The sequence below is a fragment of the Mirounga leonina genome, unplaced genomic scaffold (assembly GCF_011800145.1).
Source record: "Mirounga leonina isolate KUSES-001 unplaced genomic scaffold, KU_Mleo_1.0 Mir_115, whole genome shotgun sequence".
Lineage (NCBI taxonomy): Eukaryota > Metazoa > Chordata > Mammalia > Carnivora > Phocidae > Mirounga > Mirounga leonina.
In genome coordinates, this window is record NW_023270268.1 from 27,537,624 (window position 1) to 27,551,274 (window position 13,651).

A 13,651-nucleotide genomic window follows, 5' to 3' on the forward strand; every position below is an offset into this window, starting at 1 on the left:
CTTCTGTTCTTTTTGGAAACAAAGCCAGCTGAATTGCTGCAATGTAAAGGTTATGGACTTCCTGAAATGGAACATAAGAAGTACAAACATGCTTTCAAGTGTATTTAAGAAAATACAAAAGTTTCTTAAATCAGGTTGTATTTATTAAAAGCAGAATACAAAATACCTTGGGATTCAAAGGTTGCCTCTTACAATGTTTATTCCCTAACAGATTCTAAGTAAAACAGTTAATCATTTCAAGGGAGGTAACAAAAGTTTTAAGAATTATACATCTGGTTGCAGACTGAGTTTATTCAAGCTCTGAGACCTCAGTTTGTTCCTCCAAGTTTTCAACCATTAATAGCCCAAAACGATTGCTTCCCTCATACAAGCATCTAGTGTCTGAGGTGGTTCCCACTCTGTTCTTTGACCAGCTGGTACTATGTTTCTTTTGCCTTCTTTTTTTTGAATTTGATTTACCCTTTGGTAGGAATAATTCAGCAGGGGCATATGACCTTGTGGCATTGAACAGATGTTCATATAGTTGCTTTGCCTTAGGGCACATGCTCAGGAGACTTTCTACAGAAGCAGATGTTAGCAGTTGTTGGCATAGTCCATGCACCAGGCTTCCACTATAGAGTCTGTTCAACGGAAGAGAAAAGTGTGTTGGTAAAGCATAGGTTCAGTGCAGAGACAACGGTCATTAACATTGGCTTCAACAAATGCAGCTAAACATTGAGAATTCTTCTTCTATAAAATTATTATTAAAATTACTTAAAAAAAACCTGTTCTTGAAGGAAGGAATGGAGTTGTTATTACAAACTTGGCTGATGATATTTAAAAACTTTATTATCAAAAAATGATAGATGCTTGCTAGTTCTGCAACCAGCCAAAAGTTGAGCAGGCCTCTTAACACTTCAAAGAAAAGGAATTAAAAATGTCCAATAAACCAAATAGGCCATCTGTTGAAATATGAGAAAATTTAGTGGCATCATTTGCAAGTTCACTGATTCACTTGCACTGAGAACCTACTTCAGAAACATAAGATGGGATTAACTGGAAGCCACAAATTTAATATATAACTTAATGACAGAGTTCATCAACTGGTGCCTTAGCAACTGATATAGAACTGTCATTTAATCAGTGTAAGATCATCATTTAATAAGCTCTAGTAATGCTGAGAGGCAAGAACAGTCCTGCTGAAATCATGAAGAGAACTGTTCGGTCTTGTTTTTTCTCTGTTCTGTTGTAAAGGGATTTGTGGTAGCTAGAGAGGATCCAGTCAAGAATGACCTAAATTATTTAAGGAAAGGCATAAAGAATCCATAGGTCAAAGGCCAGTTAATCTTACTGTAGAAGGTTCTAGGGTTAGCTCAGCAGATATTAGGCCTAGGGATGTATTAACAATATTTACTGCTTTAGGAAGCTTTATACCTTAAAACATTTAAAGTCACACCAGCATATTTTATATGCCTCCATTCATATATCACTCATTTATCTGACAAATATTTGAGTACTTACTATATGTTAGGCCCTGGGGCTACAAAAGTAAAGAAAATAGCTAAGTCCCTGTCCTCACAGAGCTTGCATTCAAGTGGGGAGAGACAAAGCATACCTATAACCTCAGCTCCATTTGCTAACAGTCTCCCCTTTATCTTCCTCCCTCCCTCTGGGATTTCCTGGATGGACAATCACCAGGAAGTCCCAACCCACTGAATGTAGTAGCACTTTTTCACTAGCCCACACTCTACTGCTATCTTTCTTTCTTACCCAGCTTCAACTACATAGTCCAACATAATGACTTCCTGGCAACAGGCTGCCTCTCCCTTCTTCATACTTACCTGGCAAAACAAAAACCCTAAAGTTCACTGAAGCATCTAATAGTCATCTCACTAGAATAAAAGCTCCATGACAACAGAGATTTAAAAAAAAAATGTTTTGTTCACTACTCTCTAGCACAGAGTAGGCATTTAATAAATATTTGAGTATGTGAAGAGTATGCCAAGTGGTAAGAAATGGAATTTACAAAAATCCAAAAGAGTAATAGGAATAGAGTGACTGGAAGTAGAGAATTAATATTCCAGAAGGGTAATCAGAAAAAGCCTTAATAAAGTGATATTTGAAAAAGACCTGAGAGAAATGAAGGAATGAGTTATATCCTACCAACTGCCTCTTTTCTTACTTTACGGGGCTGGTTTTTTAATCTTTGATCTAATCATGGAAACTTTTTGGGAGTATGGAAAAAATTAGTATTTCTCCAGTTTCCAGCTCTTCGGCTATTATAGTGATCCAAGACCAATTATACTAAGATTAATTTTTTAAACATAACTTAATGTGCTTTAAGTATAAATAAAAGTATTTACTTCTGTGTGCAGCCATCTGAACTAGTTTCCCGTGGTGCTTACCGAGTTAGGTCTGGTTCCGGGAGAGGAGTGGACAGCAGCTGATTGAGATACATCCCCATCTGCAGACAGCACTGCCACTGACAGAAGATGTGAGCTGTGTCTAAGTCCAGTCTCGTGCCCGGCCGCGTCTGCTCCTTCACTCTTTGGAATTCTTCATACAGCATCCTAGCACCATCTTCCCGCAGATCTTCCTTATCTAGACAAAGAAACAACCCGAGGGCAGTATTTCCAAAAACACTGTATAGCTTGTAATTTTCTCTCTATATATAGGACTTCGAATTCCATAAAGAAAAAAATTAGTTTAAATAACCAAAATGCTTTTCTCTTCTGGCCCTTTACTATTTTAATGTCAATGTGAAAGCCTTGCTGTGTAAATTGAAATATTTATACTGAAATGCCTTTTTAATGACAACCTAACTTTATTCAACCCCAAAGTACTTTTTTTCCTTAAAATAATATCTCTTCCACTGGTTTACTACCTGACCTTAAACATACATCTGCATCTGAACTCTCCAAACCTTAAATCTGTCTCTCTGAAAAATACAAATTACTATTAAATATCATTCTCTTCACTGTTCTCGTTCACTAAGTTTCCTTCCATGGAGGCCCCTACGCTATAGTGCACTTAACACAGCCTCTGTGTTCAAAGCACACTTTAACTTCTGCTTTGTGGGAGGAAAACAAAAGCATGACTCAAGGAGAATATGGTCAGTCATCTACTTCACACAGTAGAGAATAAGAGGCAAGAAGCAACAACCCTAGGAAACGAAGAGTGCTGCGTGTGTTCAACTGTAAAAGCTTCTGCACGTTTGCTTGTGCAGGGGCGTACAAGATGATACCGGACCAACTGGAAAGTAATAAAAAGGAGGCCCACCTTTTACCAATTAGCGAGCAGCAAGGCACTGAGCCTGCCTGGGTGCGGGGTCCACAATTCCTAAAAGAAAAGAAACAGACCCTTGACATGCCCCTTCTGTTGGACTCAGGTAAAAACTTCCCAGGCTTGTGCCCTGAGAATATTCTTAAACTAAAGTTATTATTCAATGAGAGAAAACTAACAGAGGGCCTTCACTTGTTTGGCATTAAGTTGGCTGTCCTAGAACAATAGTGCCTTCTGACAACTACTCTCACACTTGGGGGTCCTGGAATCTAGACTAGTTCACTCTCATTTAACTTATTTTAAAAAGTAAACTCCAGAGTAGCACTACCCACCAGAACTTTCAGCAGTGATGGAAACGTTCTGTATCTGTGCTGTCCAATTCAGCCTCTCGCCATATGTGGCTACTGAGCACTTGAAATGTGCGTGGTGTCAAGGAGAAGCTGAAGTTTTAATTTAAATAGCCACACATGACTAGTGGCCATTAGATTAGATATTAGCACTGTTCTGGAGTGTGACAATGATTATACATGTTTAGATAAAGTGTTAAAGCATTCATAATCTTTTAAAGGGAGTATTTCCACTAGAGAATTGAAGTGCTCCAGTGCATCCTCATTTATTTCACCTGATACTTGGATGCAGCTGAAACTGCCTTAAAGTGTATTTCTATTATAGAAAGAAAAGTTACTATTTTTACCATCACTAACACACTAATTGAAACTTACAGTGGAGAAAAAGTAAAAACAAAACAAAAGAGCACAAGCATGAATGTTTATTATGGTTGTAGGTATTCAGAAGTTTCACCAATGGACAATTTTAAATCGGTTTCTAGTGATGATGTTGCCACTCTATTGATAGGGCCAGGGTACACGGAATACAGAATGTAACGGGCACATTCTACAGTCACACTTCATAGATTAAAGCATTAGGTGCCACAGAGCAGGTGGGACAGTACCAGCACATCTTCACTGCTGTGCCGTTGTAGTCAAGCTCTGCAGCACAGAGCCTGGCACACACAAGTGCTCAGAAACATCTGCCAATGACTGAGTGCTATTTTGTGCCTCTTCCTAAGTTCTGGATATAACTGATGGGAGTAAATAATGCAAAATTTTTTTTCATTTCCTTAAACTTGTGATTATATGCAAGTAGCATGCAAATACATACTCCTGGAATTTCCAGATACCTACCAGGGCTGGTTATTATGGCATGCAAGGGCCCCATCAGCATCCCTAGCAGTAAGGCCTGCAGGTGATGTAGCTTTGCCTTGGACTCTGTGTGCTGCAACCAGTAGCAACTGACGGAAATGGGCAGCTTCAGTGAAGAAGGGATTGATTCCAGGACCGTCCGTTTCACCTTCAGGGTGTCTAACAGAAGTATCTGCCGTTTGGCCAGGGACAGCTGAAAATACATACCAAACATCCTCCAAGTTACTCTGGGGAATGTCTGTTTTTTTGGTTTGTTTGGTTTTTTTCCCTAGTATGAAGAGACTTTAATGCAAATGAATTGCTCTGTCAGTTTATCATCTTCCTGTGGAAAGAAATCAGCCACATTCAAAGCATTGAAAACACTGGGTGCTTAATAAATATGGTTGAATGGATACATTGTCTACCCTCACTACACAGCCCTTGCTCATGTCATTCCATCCTCCATGTAGGCTGGTGAACATCTTCAGTGGATATATCACTTGGGAAGCTTGTTAAAAAATTCAGTCCTCAGGTCCCACCCCCTAAATTTTGATTCAGTAAATTTGTGAGGAACCCAGGAATCTGAATTTTAACTATTCTGCTTTGAGAAACAAAGATCTATACTTAACCCTACTCTTACTTGCCAGTGAATATTGAGGCCCCACCTTCTTCATGGTGCCATTACCGATCACCTCTAGAAGGCAAACTTAGATTATATGCATATCATACAAGCTTCTGTTTGTTTGGGTCCTGTCTCATGTCCCTATCCGTAAGGTGAATGTTTATTATCTTTTTGTTTTCCCACACAGGGTAGCTGCTTGTAGGTGAGAGAGATAGTCAAGGGAGATGGTAATATTTAAGGACTACCTCACTGTGCTTGCAGTAACACACCACACTCACTTTTACTCCATGCTTTAGAGTGCACTTCAAATAAAAGCAAGTTAACAGTTATGAGGGTTTCAGGCTTCTTGAAATAACTTTATCTTAATGAATCTTAAGAACCATAAGGGACCTTCTAGATCACACGCTTCTACAAATAAGGAAATTAGGACTATTAAAAGGGCACCTTCAGAAGAACTTTATGATCAAACTTTAAGAGAGAAAAGAGTTGTATTCCTAGTGTCTACATGCAGCCAGAAAATGATTTCTGTCTTAACTTTTCTGAAAGGATGAAACAATTGCTCAGCATCTAAAACCTAGTTTGTAGTCAGTGTGTTGACAGCTGGGAATGGACATGTTAACCTGAAATAAAACACACCATAATTGACAAAATAGTTTCATCACTGATGCATGAGAGTATTAAACATAATGATTTATAAACACTGGTTTTAAAATTCTGATACTGATAAGCTTTTTAAAACTAAAAATATGCAAAATGCTTTACAGTGTAATCAATCACTCCTATGGGGAGTAGCAATTAACTACTTAAATTTAGAGTAAAAAAAACTATGATCTCAACTGGTAGGAAAACACACCAAGTAAAGCTAAACATGAATTCTTTTCTGATATATAATGCTTAAATTATTGGATTCTCTAGCCAAGTTACAACTTTTATGAACAAAGTGGAGTTTGGGCTTTGACTTTAGAGGTGTTCTATCTCTCACTGTACAGCATTGGGCAAGTTTCTGAGCTTTTCTACAGTCTGATTATCTGTAAATGGGCTTATAATGAATTACACAAGATGTTTCATGAAATCCACCAGTTCTCAGCCCCTTCCAAAAGAGGAACTGCTGCTCACAGCCCTTAAATCTGGTTAGGTTTTACCCCATGTGACAACTCCTTTCCCTTACCCGGAGGTGAAGGAAAGCACAAACATGTAGGAGAAAACCCCACAGAGAAACAGAGACACCCAGAGAGAGGCTGGTCTTGGCATTGTCTTACTCCCAAAGAATAATCCACTTCCATCTCTCCTTATGATTAACCTCTCATTGGTTAACTTGAGCGGAGCTCTATCCACTGCAACTAACAAAACCAAAATGGAAACCCTACCCACAGTGGTTACTGTGGGAATTAAATATAAAGTTTCTATTACAACAGCTGGCACAAGGCAGATGAAGTATTATTACTACCTCTAAGTGAACAGATAGCTATCACAAAATTTCTGTTTGTATACCTGCATTTGTCTTTGGAATCACATTTGCTCCTGATACCATTTAGAATTATCATGGGCTAATTAGAGTTAGCAACATTGAGCTAAATAAAGAATTGATGAGTTTATGCCTAGGGAAAGCCGAAAGATCTCACCACACAGAAAGTGAACTAAAATTTCACACTATTTTGAATACAGGTAAGTGATGAGAACACTTGTCATCTCCACTTAGCAAGGAGTATAATCATCATACTACACTCATTGACTCAACTGGATTTTTATATGGGGGAAAACGTGTCCTGATCCCTATGTCACACCATACACAAAAGATCAGTTGTAGATAGATCACAGATCTAAATATGAAAGGCAAAAAAACTGTCATGACCTTGAAGTAGGCAGTAATTTTCTAAGTAAGTCACAGAAAATGATAATCATAAATAATAAAAAAATTGGACTATATTAAAAACTTCTGTTCATCAAAATATACTAGAATGAAAAGAACCTAGAGAATGTGAGTCTGTTTACATGTTATTTGACAAAGGACCCATATATAGAAATAAAAAGCCAACAGAAAAATGGGCAAAAGACTTTGAACAGGAAATTATGTAACAATATCCAAATGGCCAATGGGCACATAAAAGGTGCCCAAATAAGTCATCGGAGAAATGCAAATTAACACCCACCAAATTGGCTAAAATGATGCCACTATACAAACATCAGAATAGCTAAAAAAATTTTTAAAGGATAAAGTGTCAGGAAGGGAGTAAATTAAGAGGAACCCTCATAAGCTGCTGGTGGGAATATTAATTGGTTAAACCACCTTGCAAGACTGTTGGCAATATATCTTGTAAACTGAACATACGCATATCTTCTGACCTAACAATGCCACTCCTAGTGGTATATGCAATAGAAATGTGTCCATATTTTCAATAAATGATGTGCACCAGAATGTTCATAGCACTATTCATAATTGCCCAAACTGCAAACTACCCAAATGCCCATCACCTGCAAAATGGATAAGTCAACTGTGGTGTATTCCCACATAGCAATGAGATATAAATGATCTACAGCTTCTCACAGTGATGTGAATCTCACAAACATGTTGAATAAAAGAAACCAGATAAGAGAATTCATATTATATGATCCCATTTTTATAAGATACAAAAAGTTAAAACTATTCAATGTTATTACAGGCCTGGATAGTGATTACAGGAGGTGGGAGGGGAGCGCTTGAACCAGACATTAGGAAAAGCTGTTGGGGTGCTGATAATGTGTCTTCATCTGGGCGTTTTTTACATGGAAGTGTCGAGTTGGTGAAAATTCATCAAGCTATACAATTGTCTGTGTACTTTGCTATGTGTACATACTCAGGGAGGGATGAATTGCAAAGAGGCAAGGGGAAACTTTTAGGAGTGATGCATACATTCATTATTTTAATTGCAAGATGGATTCACAAATGTAAACAAACTCATCAAAACGCACACTTTAAATATGGGCACTTCACAGTACGTCATTTCTCGATAAAGCCATAAACTTTTTTTTTTTTTAAGATTTTATTTGACAGAGGGCGCCTGGGTGGCTCAGTTGGTTAAGCGACTGCCTTCAGCTCAGGTCATGATCCCGGAGTCCCGGGATCGAGTCCCGCATCGGGCTCCCTGCTCAGCAGGGAGCCTGCTTCTCCCTCTAACCCTCCCCCCTCTCAAGTGCTCTCTGTCTCTCTCATTCTCTCTGTCTCAAATAAATAAATAAAGTCTTTAAAAAAAAACAATGTTTAAAAAAAAAGATTTTATTTGACAGAGAGATATAGTGAGAGAGGGACCACAAGCAAGGGGGAGTGGGAGAGGGAGAAGCAGGCTTCCTGCTGAGCAGGGAGCCTGGTGAGGGGCTCTATCCCAGGACCCTGGGATCATGACCTGAGCCGAAGGCAGACGCTTAACAACTAAGCCACCCAGGTGCCCCCATAAAAAGTTTGAAAAACTCTCCAACACAGCACCATTTATGTTGTGAGGAGAAATAATTTTAACAAAATATCATCATTTAGAATGTTGCTAATTTCAATTTTATTGGTATAGGTAAAGTTTTAATAAATCCCTTCTGTTTGGAATTTGACCTATGCTCAACTTTCTACTTCTGTAACCCTGGAAACGTGATAAAGTTGTTTTACTTAGCATGGTAAGAATGACTCTTGGAAAACTGCATCTGGATTTGAACTATAAATGAACTGTAAACACCAGATGGGGACATCATATCATGGGGCTTCCCTGAGCACAGTGACCTATATTTAGGCATGGCCCTGCAGGGAGCCTGGAAGCTATGTTTATGGAATTGTTACAAAAAAGGAGGGGGAAGGAGGCCAGTGAGACCTTTTCTTTCTTTAATTGAGATATAATTCACATGTTATAAATTCACCCTTTTATTTATTTTTAATTTTATTTATTTATTTTTATTAATTTTATTTAATTTTAATTTTTTTTATGGTCAGCCATCATTAGTTTTTGATGTAGCGTTCAAGGATTCATTAGTTGCATATAACACCCAGTGTTCATCACAACACGTGCCCTCCTTAATACCCATTACCCTGTTACCCCATCTCCCCAACCCCCTCCCTCGGAAATGCTAAAGTGATTTTAGTATATTTATAAGCTTGTGCAACCATCACTAATTCCAGAACATTTCAGCACCCCCAAAAAGAAACACTGTTCCCATTAGCAGTCATTCCTCATTGCCAAGGAGGCACTGATACCCACCTGATGTGGATCTCATTTCCTCCTGCCTGAGCTGGCACTAATGGGGAGATTAAAGAATTTAGTCCCTAGCCAACAGTGTAGGCCAGCTACTGGCATTACTACATTTCGGGCTGGATAATGCTTGTTCTTGGGGGAGCTGTCCGGTGCATTTTAAGATGTTCAGCAGCATGCTTGGATGCTTCCAACTTCCCAATAAATGCCAGTAGCAACACCCCTCCCTCCCCCAACAACCTAAGTAGTGATAATTGGAAGTGTCTCCAGACATTGCCAAATGTCCCCTGTGGGAGGTAGGGGGACAAATCATCCCAGTGGAGAACCACTGGTGGAAACTGTTGCAAAAACTTCCACAGGAAAGAAAATCCTGATTCAAACTGCTGGGAAGCTATGGTTGCTGTCCTACATGCTTGAGTAGACCTACCAGGAATGGTCTATGAGAGTCTCATGAATCTGAGTATTAGCTGAATTTAAGAAAACTCTGAATAGACACTGCAATTGGTATTTTAAGTTTATCTGCATTTAATTTGTAAATTTAATTGTGTTAGCATAAGCAGTTTCATATTTATAATTTTTTTGAGAGAGAGAGCGCCCAAGCAAGGATGTGAGCAGGGAGGGACAGAGAGAATCTTGAGCAGGTTCCATACCCAGTGCAGAGCCCTTCTCGGGGCTCGATCTCAGGACCCTGAGCTGAAATCAAGAGGCAGATGCTTAACTGACTGAGTCACCTACGTGCCCCTCTATTTATAATTTTTAATATATTTATGTAATATTACAAACAATAAACACTGGGATCCATAAATTATTTTTTACCTTGAAAAGTGGATTGGTCTGAGTGTTACTCAGGTTTAAACAACACTGAGGCTAAGATTCATATTTTCAATATCAAACTAATCATCATGATGCCATAAACCTAAAGCCTAAGAAAAAGGTCCTCATCGATAAAAATGAAAAATTAGACCAAGCAAGAATTAGTATTAATCTTATTAATTGAAATCTGATGCAGTCTAAGATATTCATTATGCCTATGATCAATACCTTCAAGGCACACTTCTTTTTGCAGCTCAGAATTTTTTCTTTTTCTAAAGGCACATGACCCCAATTTATTAACAGCTAGTATCAACAAACTAGTAGTAATAACTGCAAAATAACACAGACTACTAAAGTAGAGTGCAAATGGCAGATCTGGGGCTAAAAACCTGGGTTTGACTGCAACCCTCTGGCTGACATATCACACAGTGACCTACTTTGAGTCCTAGTTTTCTCCGCTATGAAATGGGGGGACTAGAGCAACCAACCTCATTTGGTTACATTAAGAGAGATAATATGCATGAAAGCACTTTTTAACCTGTAAGATACTTTACAAAAATTAGATTAGTGTTACACTTACCTCAGTCAATTTGCTTAAGTCAGAATGATCCTTGGGCAGTTCTACTGCATTAACAATCGATGTTTTGATATTTTTATTAATCCTTTCCATTTCGCTGAAAGCTAGAGGCTGAGAAGGCAATGCATCCCAGGACATATTTTCCAGATGTGGAGAGGCATTCAAAAGAAGCCCATAGATGATTTGCCGGATGGGCAGAGATACTCTGTGGGCATTTGGTTGCTGCATATTTTCCACCTGTGTGTGAAGAATGGTCCTTCTTAGCACCAAAGCATCGCTGATGAAAGGAGATAGCTGGCCTTTGGCCAAAGCCACTAATACCCATTCTGGTAAGTCCAGATTCAAGGCGGCTGGACAGGCGTAAGTACCATACTGGAAAAAGTCCTGCAGCTTCACCTGAGATTGCTGGTATTCTTCCATGGAAGAGCAGAGAATTTCCTTAACATTTTCACGATCCTTTTTGGGGAGATATTTCAGAACATTATCCAGTGCTTCAGTAGGGTCGGCAAAATGAGATAACCAATTCAGAAGTCCCAAAACTCGGTGATGTCTCCTCCCCTTAGAACTGGTAGCTCCAAGAGGAAGACGTACTTTACTTAAGAATGTCTCTATGATGGGCAGATTAATATGATCATTTCCGCATAGCACCGCAAAGAGAGGCAGTAGAGCTTTATTCATATTGCTGAAATGATGGCAGAGTGCATCCAGGGAAAAGCACTTGGCAGGGATGTAGCAGTCCTGTGTGCCTTTGATAGTGTTCACATTTCTCCACTGAAAGCTATTCAATGGGCAAAACCCAGTTTTTAGGTCAAAGATGCAAAAGTCACTATCTGATGATAACACAGGGCAATTCCAATGATTAGCTAGTGTCATAATGTCCCGATCTGCTTCTGAAAAGCACTGGACAAAACACACCTGTAGCTTGACCAAAACCTGTATGAACACTTCCCGGATAAGTAAGGGACACACATACCCACCCCCACCAACAGAAAGGGAATGAGCCATCTGGATCTTCTCTCTAGCTCGATCCTTTAGAGTTTTAAGCTTTTTATCAGAAATGTCACATCCTCCATCTAATACAACATATGGACAGATATTACAAGCAAACAGTGATTCAAAGAATTTTTGTGCAACATCTGCAAAAGAATCATAGTCCCCTCCATACCGAAGTTCCAAGTTTGAGTTGAAGCAAAGCCGATGGAAGAGAGCATAGCCATCAATGACAATTTTTGTGTCTCGCAACTTCAAATCAGTGAAGAACTCATTACTGTGATCTTCCACAAAACTCATTAGTCCTCGAATACCCATGATGACTGTCTGAAGAACTGCCTGTTTAAAACACAGAACACACTTTCAATTGATGCTGTTTACTGGGGACCAAGTCATCATTTCCAGCACCACAAACCAACAGCAAATATTATGAACAGCTCTTTAAACAGAACATATTAGGTGTTAGCATCTCAATTCTTACCTAGGTGCTCAAGCAGCTTTCCCCATTTGTAACAAGGCACAAATGCAATGGTTTCATGGAGTTTAATCTCTGGATAGGGATGGAGCCTGTTGTTTCTAAAAGAAAATCAGTTGAAGTCCATTACTGACATACTTATAGAGACTACTGTGGACTCTGATATTGAGATAGGTAACGGTCACCATCATGCAACACAGAATATTTGTGTAGGGCCAAAATAAAAAGTCCTAAGCTATAAAAATGATACCCTCCTCAATCTCATAATTAATAAATCAGAGAGCACTGGGCTTCAGTTAACTAAAGTGTATAGGGTCAATGATATGGATCCAGTTTTTCTTTATTGACAATCAGAGTCTGGGAATTTCTTTTAGGCCTTGGCTTGTGTTAGGTCCCATCTTAATTGGCATAGTTTTGAGTAAGGAAAATTACTGCTTCATAAGCATGCAGGGGCTTACTCTCCAGTTTCACCCTAACCAGAGGCTCTTTCCATTTTCTTGTCTTTGCATATCTGGTTCAGTACCAAGAATATAGTTCCTTATCTGGCTAACTTAAGTCACAGGATGTGTGTTACTAGCTTTTCCTTTGGCCTCACACTCCAGTATGGCTCGGCATGGCACTGTCTTTATTTAAAACCATGAGATTTTGGGACGCCTGGGTGGCTCAGTTGGTTAAGCGTCTGCCTTCAGCTCAGGTCATGATCCCAGGGTCCTGGGATCGAGCCCCGCATCGGGCTCCCTGCTCCGCGGGGAGCCTGCTTCTCCCTCTGCCTCTGCCTCTCTCTCTCTATCTCTCAGGAATAAATAAATAAAATCTTAAAAAAAAAAAACAACCATGAGATTTTGTCAATCATGGATTTCTTTTGCATTAATTTTGATTTTTAAATATACCGCATTAAAATATATTTATCTTGATTACAGACTTTTGAGGTACCCTCTTGCATTTTGCGCCCAACTCATTTCACCCTAATTTTAGCCCAACCCTCAGCACCTTATCCGGCATAGCAGTTATTTATGTCTTGTAAAGCTTATGCGAACAGAGGCCATGTCAACTCATCCTAAACCAATTACAGGACCTTGCAACAGTTGCTGAACAAAAGCGAGCTGGATAGGAGAAAGGCGCACAAAAGGTCTGATGTTAGTAGTCAAACACAGGCCTTCATACATCACGCCACCACAACCCTTACAACTCGCTACCCGGACCAGCAGCAGAGCCCACCTGCATCTTCCTCCCCGAGCACCAGCCCTTCCATTAAAAGACTGCGGGCGCCTCTGCTGGAAACGCCCGCACATGAGACTCCAACCTCAAGAGCGGGAACCGGAAGTCTCCGGGTATGACGTCACTGGGAAGCTCGGTTCCACGAAGCCAGTGGTGCCAGACTGCGCCTGGGGCAGGTGCTCCCGGGCCTGGAGGCGCGAGGTCGCTAAAGGAGGGCCGGGAAGTAAGCTCCGAAATGGCGGCCGTCAGGTTAGGAACGCCAGACCGGTCGCGCCTGCTCGTCTTTCCCCGCCCACTTGGGTCGGCGCA

General features: G+C 39.9%; 2 protein-coding genes across 9 annotated transcripts in view; one reads left to right on the forward strand and one right to left on the reverse strand.

Annotated features, from left to right (window-relative positions):
- ATP2C1 (ATPase secretory pathway Ca2+ transporting 1) overlaps positions 1–2,961 on the forward strand; it is a 168,471-nt gene extending 165,510 nt beyond the window's left edge. For 3 of the 4 annotated variants that reach the window (XR_004677352.1, XM_034994570.1, XM_034994574.1), the window contains one exon: positions 2,355–2,961. Coding sequence is in view for 2 of the 4 variants with exons in the window: in XM_034994570.1 (XP_034850461.1) it covers positions 2,355–2,426 (72 nt within the window). In the remaining 2 variants the exon portion in view is untranslated. The remainder of the gene's footprint in view (positions 1–2,354) is intronic. The other variant, XR_004677353.1, reaches the window with a different exon arrangement.
- On the reverse strand, positions 122–13,591 carry ASTE1 (asteroid homolog 1). Of its 5 annotated transcripts, none has more exons than XM_034994599.1 (6): positions 13,428–13,591; positions 12,131–12,225; positions 10,663–11,988; positions 4,446–4,656; positions 2,385–2,580; positions 122–620 (listed from the first exon to the last, which is right to left on the reverse strand). In XM_034994599.1, the coding sequence occupies exons 3-6, from the start codon at positions 11,965–11,967 to the stop codon at positions 290–292; spliced, it is 2,043 nt and encodes a 680-aa protein (XP_034850490.1). In that variant the 5' UTR covers positions 11,968–11,988; positions 12,131–12,225; positions 13,428–13,591; the 3' UTR covers positions 122–289. The 5 variants fall into 5 exon arrangements, with proteins under 5 accessions (XP_034850490.1, XP_034850485.1, XP_034850502.1 ...); XM_034994594.1 differs by having other exon boundaries at positions 13,343–13,555; XM_034994611.1 differs by lacking the exon at positions 12,131–12,225 and having other exon boundaries at positions 10,663–11,437; positions 11,825–11,988; positions 13,343–13,552.
- Between the last annotated feature and the right edge of the window lie 60 nt (positions 13,592–13,651).

Bases quoted from the DNA above. Each gene is read 5' to 3' on its own strand.
- ASTE1 (XM_034994589.1), bottom strand. The intron at 2,581-4,445 runs GTAGGTATCTGG...TTCTTTGTCTAG, and splicing joins TGCCATAATAACCAGCCCTG to ATAAGGAAGATCTGCGGGAA. The intron at 621-2,384 runs GTAAGCACCACG...TCCGTTGAACAG, and splicing joins CCGGAACCAGACCTAACTCG to ACTCTATAGTGGAAGCCTGG.